This window comes from Bactrocera dorsalis, chromosome 5 (assembly GCF_023373825.1).
Source record: "Bactrocera dorsalis isolate Fly_Bdor chromosome 5, ASM2337382v1, whole genome shotgun sequence".
Lineage (NCBI taxonomy): Eukaryota > Metazoa > Arthropoda > Insecta > Diptera > Tephritidae > Bactrocera > Bactrocera dorsalis.
In genome coordinates this window covers 26,841,188-26,850,513 of record NC_064307.1, presented here as the reverse complement: position 1 = coordinate 26,850,513, position 9,326 = coordinate 26,841,188, and the positions used below count along the sequence as shown (strand labels likewise).

Below are 9,326 nucleotides of genomic sequence, written 5' to 3'. Positions count from 1 at the left end.
TATTAGTTAATACTCTGAAATTTATTTAATTTTTTATATTCATACAAGTTTTACTTTTAATTTTTGAAACTAAAATGTCATAGAATTGTCTGGTAGCTTTACATGTGATATGTGAGTTGTTGAAATGTTGCTTGAGCTGCGCATGCGTAAGTCCAAAGACGCGTCGGTGTACATCTGAGCTGGGATTAAGGTTTCTTGAACGTCTTTGAAACTGAAAAGCGAACAATTAATTTTTTTTTTAAGTACCTACGGACATACTATATTATATATATTAGCTCACTTGCTTTTAGGCCTTTCATGCATTTTTTTCTAATGGCATTTTCATGTGAAGTAGATGTTGATTGAATATCGCAGCGTAACTCGTCACCGGTAAATCCGCGGTCTATGTATGCAAACAATATCACGTACATTTACATATATACATACATAAGTACAATCAGACATACATATGGTACATATGCGCACAGCATCTTCGGTTAAGGCGTTAAATTCGATATTAAAAGCTTGAGAGCGACTTTTAATGAGTTCAGTTTTCAGCGATTTTTAATTTGTAAATTTTTCATAGCAATTGTTTTTGCTTTTTTTGCTCGTTTTTAGTAATTTCCAACTATTTCAAAAACAAACACATACATTCGCATTCATATTTATTTGCTTTTATTATTATTTTTTTTTTTGACGTCAGCTTCATCTAGCGCGCTTTTGCCAATCGCCTGCTAGTGAGGAAGCTATATACAGCTTTGGGTGTATTGTTGTTGTAGCTTTTGTTAGTACTTTGGCGCTGCTTAAGTTGGGCCATGCGCTTCTCTTAACATATTGGGGCTAAGACATTAGCTTGTTTAGCTAGTTTCATATAAAAAGCATTGGCTGCAGTGAATCCGTCAACAGTTAGCAAACGCTTTACAATACTTCAACATGTTCAAGATTGTGAGTAAATTTTTGGTTTCGCTCAAAAAGAATTACCCAAGTTTGAATTAATTTGAATTATTTTCTAAAAAAAAATGTGATTTACGCCTGTGCAAGTGTTCGTAGCCAATGAAACGAGTGAAAATTAATTGATAGTGAAGTTGGAATTATCCTGTTTATACTGTGGAAAAAAATATTTTCTTTTGTGAAAAAATATTACAGTTAAAAAATTGTAAAGTCAAAATATTACAAAAAATCCATAAATAATTTTTGTTAAATAAAAACATAAAATAATTTAAATCTTGAATGGAAAAAAAAATATTTTAATATTTTAAGAAAAAATAATAATTTTCTTACTGATATATACATATATTTAAAATTTATAAATTTTTCCAAATTGTTAAAATTTTGTATTATTATTTTTTTTAATTTATTAAGAAATTTTTGTAAGAAAGTTTAATAATTTAAAAAAAAATATGTAATTTTATAAAAACTTTTTTTAAATAACATTTTATGCATAGTAAAGCTAGATTTTTTTTGTAATTTTTATGTTTAATAATAATGTTTTAAAAATATTTAATGAAATATTCCGCAACAAATAATAGTTTGATTGTTTCATAATTAAAGAAAAATATTAAAAGTTTCAAAAAATATTTTAATTTCTAATTTTGCTCGACTTTTAGTTATATCATATTAGAATTTTTTCACTTTCATATTCAAATTTGCAGTTTTAAAGAACATTTTAATATTTTTCTGATACTACACTGAGAAAAATCAACTCGAAATAAAAAAGTCGAATTATATTATATCGTTACATATTTTCTGCTAACAAAATTGGCACTTATAATTTTATATAATGCGCCTAAACATTCAGTTGTTTCCAAAAAACTAATTAAATTGAAAATTTCTTCAGAATACTCCGTAATAACCTCTAAAAAACAAGAAAACTTCAACAGTTAAAACAGTTTAAAAAAAATAAGAATTAAAAAAAATGCAATGAACTCATAATTTTTCTCAGTGTAAAAAACAAGTTCAGTATAAATTTCGAAAGTTGTATTTGCCATCGAAACCTATAAATCAGCAGAGTCGGACTCAAAACACTAAATAACTCGACTTCTGTTGTTAATGAAATGATAATTAATCATTTGACACTGGGACCGATTTCCGGTCATCTTTATTGACAATATTCGAAGATGAAAAACGATAGACACATGTGTGTTTAAAACAATTTTGAAAATATATTTCTTATTATAAGCAGAATAATCTCTTAAATTGAACTTTACTTTGGAATTCGCTACAGCTCGTTAACTTTTTATTAGGATCAGACTTTTTACATAGAGAAGCTCTATTTCGGCAGCTGTGTTGTGAGCAGAATAATTTAGAATTTCGTTAAAAAAATTTGCTTATAAAATCTTTTCAAATATTTTAGTTGAAGCGACGTTAAGAGAAATAATTGCAATTGCGTTTTACAATTCTTAAAAACAAAAACAAAATAGTGAGCGCGATTGTAGTTATTGTTACTGTATACTGTCTAATTGGAATTGCGAAGAATTCGAATATTTTGTTTTAATAAATTTTTCTAATTAATAAAATTCACTTGTTGATTTTTCTATTATTTTGAAATCTTTAATTTTCTTCCAAGGAATGGCAAATGATGATAAAAACTAAAAAATGCTATCAGTCAAGGAAAGAAATTTTTTTTTTTTTAAATGATTGTAGGCAGTAGCTTGTGCAACCTCCCAGTATTTTAGAGTTAAAAAAGATAATGATTTTACTCCCTTCACACTAAAATATACGCTATTTTTCCCGTTGTGTTAGGTAAGGAATTAATGAGCTTTAAAAGAATGACTGCTTTTTAAAGCAAATAATGATTTCTAATTAAAACTTTGCATAAATATCTAAGATAAACTCATCATAGCATTTATTTATCCTATCATTGCCAGTATTCTTCTTTTGTTCTACTTTGTCAGAGAGCTCTTTGAATTTGAAAATGAGCTCTATTATCGTCAAAACAAAATGTTTGCACACAGTAAAGTTCAAAAATAATAAAATTCGACTATTCTCTTAATTAAATCCAATTTTTATTTCTTTAAGCATTATTTCTACCGCTCACTTTGTTAACACGCTTAAACACTCTTACACTTGCAGCTGCTCCTTACCGCACTCGTAGCCTACGCTTGCGCCGATAACATCGACAAAGATGCGCAAGTGTTGAGCTTCAAGAACGATGTCGCCGATCCGGAAGGTAACTACGCGTACGCCTTCGAAACCAGCAATGGCATACAGCAACAGGAAGCTGGCAACACAGTCGGTGTAGCCGGTCAATACGAATATGTGTCACCGGAAGGCGAGAAAATCTCCATTAGCTACACAGCCGATGAGAATGGTTTCCAACCCAGCGGCGCACATCTGCCCACACCACCACCAATCCCAGAAGCTATCGTGCGCGCTTTGGAATACATTGCAGCGCATCCTGCTGCCCCATAAGCCGGTTGGGGGAACTTAGAGTGAGAGAGAGTGAGCGGAAGAGAGAGCGAATAGCGCTATAAATACACTACACGAAATGTGCGAACTGCCGTTAATCAAATGCAGTGTTGTAAAGTGAAGTGAAGATTAGATTAGTATGTAGATATGGCCAAGTTGGAAGCTAAATTGCAATGCTGAATTATTTAATAAATCTAAATAATAGTTACCTAGTCAATCTAGTTTTCTGAAGCGCAGCAATTGAATGCACTTTCCGAGCTGCGCTGTTTCTGCACTACTACCTTTTTACATACTCTATCTAGTGTGGTTCTGTATATATACACGTCTGTCTGTATTTGTATGTAGGTGAAGAGCCATTATTTCATAACAGTAAATTTCAATATTCATATGTACTATTAATTAAATAGCAAAGAGACATTGACGAAGCGCTAAAACGTGTTTAATTTAAGCGAGTTTCACATACCAACATATATATACACACACGCATATACATACATACATAAATACATATGCATACACAAGTAAATATTAAAACATATCTCTATTGTATTAAAGACATCATATCTAGAATAAAATTGCAACAAAGTTTTCCTCACAGAAAATGGAAATATAAAAACTTAAACTCAAGTGTACTTTATTAGAATGGATATATATGTATATACATACATATATACAATAGGGTGTCAGTTAGTTACGAAATTGATTTTGTACTGCAAAAACAAATATAAGTTTCAGTTTTTTGCGCTGAAAAGGGATCCAACGTAAACCAAGCTCTAAATTTTCAATTTATACGGTATGCGATTTTTTAATAATAAATTTAGTATGTCCAACAAAAATAAATCTGCAAAGATTACACAACTGTTCCGCTCTACAATAGAGGTCTTAATGACCTTTAAGTGCCTTATGCGGGTTGATTCTGTGTTGCTCATACGCCATGGATACGCCATGGTACTGTATGAATTCTCAGCACATTTGTTGCATAACTTTAACTGTGTATAACTTTTAAAGAAATGTTATGATGATTCTGTTTTTTTTACGAAAAAAGAGATTAATATTGATTTTAATAAAGGAATAATAATGTATTCGTTTAAAAAAAGTATGATTTGGGCCCCTTTTAAAACGAAAAAAAAAACTTATTTACGTTGGATTAATTTTTCAGGGCAAAAACTGAGCTTTAAGTTGCGTTACAAAAAATAAACTTAGAAATAATGGACACCCTAATATACATAAACATAACCATACATATATAGTAGCATCACGCATATTATATGCCTGGGAAGCGTGTAGTGTGCTATGCGCTTGTGAACACGAATGAACTTTCAGCTTTGTCGCGATGAGCTCTGAGAACAGGTGAACACTGGCGACATAACCATATATTTTAGTAACGGTAAGTGAAAATCACACAATGGCGACAAATGGCGAACTCTTCGCAACCATAAAATTGTGAAACAGCTAGACATAGAATCAGTTTAATATGCAAATGGTATTCAAGCGAGTTGTGCAAAGTCACATAAAAAATGTTCAGCAGAACATAGAAGAGCGCTAAATATTGAAAGGCACGCATTTCATATGAAGTGATAGCACTAAAAACAGTAAACATATTGAATAAACTAAAAAAGCAAAGAACAGGCTTAATTTGTTTGAAATACCAAAGAATTTTTAAACGCCAATGTTATATACAAATGGATTAATGCCCATACATATGTATGAAGATGATATGTGCGGAAGATGCTAAAGCCGCGCGCCGTTCAACAAGCTAGTTTATTTAATAGTTATTAACTAGAAAAAACGTTAAGTCCGGCTACACTGAAGCTATAATACCCTTCACAAGTTATTGTAAGAACTTAACAGCGTTCGTTCACTTTTTAGGACAGCTTATTGCAAAGGCAAGTCAGTAGACGGTGGCTGCCGGGTTATTGCCTATACAGACTATGTTGCACTTATGGACTCGTCCTGGATAGGAAGCTTTCATGGAAGCCGTATATCGAAGAGAGCGCAAAAAAGGCATCGATTGCCTTATACTGCTGTAGAGGAGCCATTGGCAAAAGGTGGGATCTCTCACCGACAGTATAGTCAATCCCATTATGTTCTATGTGGTATTTATGTGGTGGAGGGCTCTAGAAAAAACACACTTGCAAAGTTGTATTCTACTACTAAATAGCTGGGCTTTGCGAAGGCTTGGTCAGCGCTGAGCCACCATCGTTACATGCGCTCTCAAAATCTTTTTGGACCAAGATCGATCGGAAGAGATCTAATGATTTTTTTGCCCTCCAGTAAGGCTAGCCTCTCCCTAGTTGTGATGTTTTTAATAGGCTATCACCTTTTTGGCGTCCGTGCTATAGGGTTGGGAATCTTACCAGATGCCATCTGCAGAAGTATGGAAGACAATGAGGTGGAAACAGCTCAGCATTTCCTTCTTGACTGTCCCGCGTTTGGGAGGTCAAGACTTACATAGGTGAGCATACCTTCAGACATCCCACCGAACTGTCAGTAGTGGAAATTAAACGCCTGTGCAAATTTTTTGGCTAGTAAGACTTTTGTTAATTTACAGTTCTTCTTCTATTCCTTCCGAAAACCCTTTTAAAATTTCAGGTGTGTACGCCACGCACTCTACAGACCTTTACTTCTCACTCCTGTCACTTTCCGATTACATTAAATTTCGGAAAATTACTTTACCAACACATTTTATGAATGCTCTAGATTGGATGTATGAAAAAAGTCGATTTTTTGAAACTGTCATATGGGACGACCACCTTAAAACTATTTGAAACTACAAACGACCCTCCCTATTGCAATATGCCGAATAAATTAAGTTGTTTAGCTTAATTTGGGACTTAGTTATAGTTAGTACTTTATGGTTTCCTGTTATATCAGTTATATCAGCGCAGCAATGGTCCGATTTCGCCTATCTGAAGTACTAACCTCCGATAGTGTCAACCAACACGAGTACCATATATCAATTTTTACTTAAGGCACCGACAAAACGAAGGAACAAACAGACATCCGGAATATAAATAGTCTGGTCATTCTGATTACTTTGATATATGTATATATAATTCTGTAACTAACTTGATAACTATAGGACTCTGCTCAACATGTTGCGAGTGTATAAAAAAATATAAATATGCATGTTCGCATATTAAAAGATCAAATAAATTATAGCGGAGAATATGTAGAAGAAGAATATGTAAATGACATGAAAATTGAAGTTGAAAAGAAGAAAACATGGCATTGGTTACAGCAGGCACATTGCTGAAATTGTCGTCTCTTTTTTATATGTATGTATGTATGTTGTTGTTGTACTCTTTTTTTTAGCCGACTGAAACTAAAACAATTGAGGATGAAGCAGAAACCCACTTACGCGTTTGTCTGCCGGCACAGGTACCGCACGCAGCATGTCCGTTGGCATTCTTGATGAAGGTCCGTTCAGTGGCGCATTCTACAGCACCGTCATTACCGTAATCTACATCATATCCCTCATTCGTTTTCGCTTTCGCAGCGACAAGTTCAACCGCAAACACAACTCCTTTATTGGCGTCGGTTAAACGCTCAACGCGGAGGCAATCCAGCTTCCAGCCACCGGCTGCCCTATACAAACAGTCATACATACATCGCGGTTTTTGCATTCCCCGCTGCACTCGGCCACCTACTTACATACAATATACCCATACACATGTATACATACATACGTTCATGCAACGGCAGCCGTCAATTGACTTTTTGGCATATGAATGTAGGTCAGTGTTGTGTGTAAAAGTGTGTGAATGTGAGTGTGTGTGTTGCTGGTTTGTGGTTAAATTTAAGCTTCTTTATTTTTCGGTAATCTGGTTTTTAATAGCTCTCTTATTTTTAGCCAATTATGTAGACATATAGGCGCATACATACATATTACAAAGAAGCGCATCAGTCGCGCCGCAACACCAGCTCCAGTCTCAGCACCAGCCCCAGCAGCGGCTTATTAACAAGTTAAATGCTATATCGCTATCGGTATATTTACAAATTTTATGGCTTTACTTTTTTATTTATCATTTCTTATTTATTTATCAAGTGACGCATAAAAATTCAATAAATAAAATGTAATAAATGAAATATGATAAAGCAAACAGAAAAGCGAAAACTGACCTCAAGACAATTGGGAAATCGCAACTAATTTTAACTCTTTTGAAATATCTGAAATAATAGGATGACCAAAAACAGTCACCAAATATATACATATGTATGTATCTAGTATTGAAGGTATTAAAATACTCAAAATCTTCTTCTTCTTTCGTGTTTGTATCCGAGTTTACAATAGCGGGCAAGGCGTTTCTTCTTTTTGCAAAGTGGCGCCAATTGGAGATTCCAAGCGAAGCCAGGTCCTTCTCCACTTGGTCCTTTCAACGGAGTGGAGGTCTCCTCTGCTTCCCCCGGCGGGTACTGCGTCGAATACTTTCAGAGCTGGAGTGTTTTCGTCTATTCGGTCGACATGACATAGCCAGCGTAGCCGCTGTCTTTTAATTCCCTGAACTATGTCAATGTCGTCGTATATCTCATACAGCTTATCGTTCCATCGAGTGTGGTATAATGCCGTTGCCAATGGGCAAAAGATCATTCATCTTCCGCAGAACCTTTCCCTCGAAAACTCGTAACGCCGACTGATCAGAGGTTGTCATCGTCCTAGCCTCTGCACCATATAGCAGGACGGGGATTATGAGCGTCTTGTAGAGTTTGTCTTCTTTACTTCTCAATTGCCCACTCAGTCCGAAGAGGCACCTAGTGGCAAGAGTTATTTTGCTTTGGTAGGCGAAATTATCTACGACTTCGAAGTTATGACAGTCAACATTTACATGGGAGCCAAGTCGCGAGTGCGACGACTGTGAGTTTGATGACAGGAGATATTTCGTCTTGTCCTCCTTCACTACCCATTTGCTTTGCTTCCTTATCTAGTCTGGAGAAAGCAGAACTAACGGCGCGATTGTTAAGGCCAATGATGTCAATCGTCAACGATTTGGGAATCGGGTTCGCCTTCTTCTGCAGGCTGCAGGACTGTTCCCTCTATAATTTAAATGTGCTCTAGGTATCAGTTACTAGACAATCTCCTTGGGTTCTATAAAAGTAAGCTCCGGTCTTGAAACCTTCTGTTAGTCGCCGCATTTTTTCATAGAATTTTCGAGCATCACTCCTGTCGGCCAGCTTGTCAATACTCACGCATTTCGGCCTATCTCTTTTTCTGTCTGCAAATATGTCCCACTTCTCTCTTCAACTCTCGGTATCTAACCCATCCCGCACGTGTTGTGGTCGATTGTAACATTGCGAGGTAGGCAGTCAGTTTTCACATCGTCCTCCTCTTCCGTCGGAGCGTGGGCGCAAATCATCGATATGTTGAATAACCTCGCTTTGATGGGGATTATGGCTAGATGTGTTTCACGAGGACATCAACCAGCTGGGCAGCGGCACCTGCCCAATTAAGGGACCGGACGTTCCTGGTGCATGACCTCAAATCGTAGTCCTTACATGATCGTCATCAAAAGAGGGGTCTCTCATCCGAGGCATTTGGTAATCTTTCGTTGGGTGCGATTTTTACGTGACGTGTCCCAAACCCAGCGGATAACCCTGGGGAGGGATGATTCGCCTTCTTACTTTGGCACGCCTTCAAACAGATGTTTTTGGCTACCCAGAGGATACTTGGTCAAAGACCGGAAGTCATGAGCTGCTTGAGCCATATGTAAAAGAATCGTTTGTGGCCACTCCCAAGTGAATGGCGATCAGAGAACTTTCCTCACTTGCGTGAACTTCTACACATGACTCCATCCTCCAAAGAAAAATTACTTTACCTAAGAAATAAAGAATCTCCAAAATAACTGCAATTTCAGCGAGCATAAAATGGCTTTCAGAACATGTACATATATATTTCACATATATACAAATAATAATAATTTTGTTTGGGTCTTCCATTTATC

The 9,326-nt window shown here is 35.6% G+C and overlaps 1 protein-coding gene across 1 annotated transcript; it reads left to right on the top strand.

Moving 5' to 3' along the window:
• Positions 1-770: 770 nt before the first annotated feature.
• LOC105223259 (pupal cuticle protein Edg-78E) lies at positions 771-4,009 on the top strand. Its single transcript, XM_011200922.3, has 2 exons — positions 771-924; positions 3,052-4,009. The coding sequence occupies exons 1-2, from the start codon at positions 913-915 to the stop codon at positions 3,388-3,390; spliced, it is 351 nt and encodes a 116-aa protein (XP_011199224.1). The 5' UTR covers positions 771-912; the 3' UTR covers positions 3,391-4,009.
• The last annotated feature ends 5,317 nt before the right edge of the window (positions 4,010-9,326 follow it).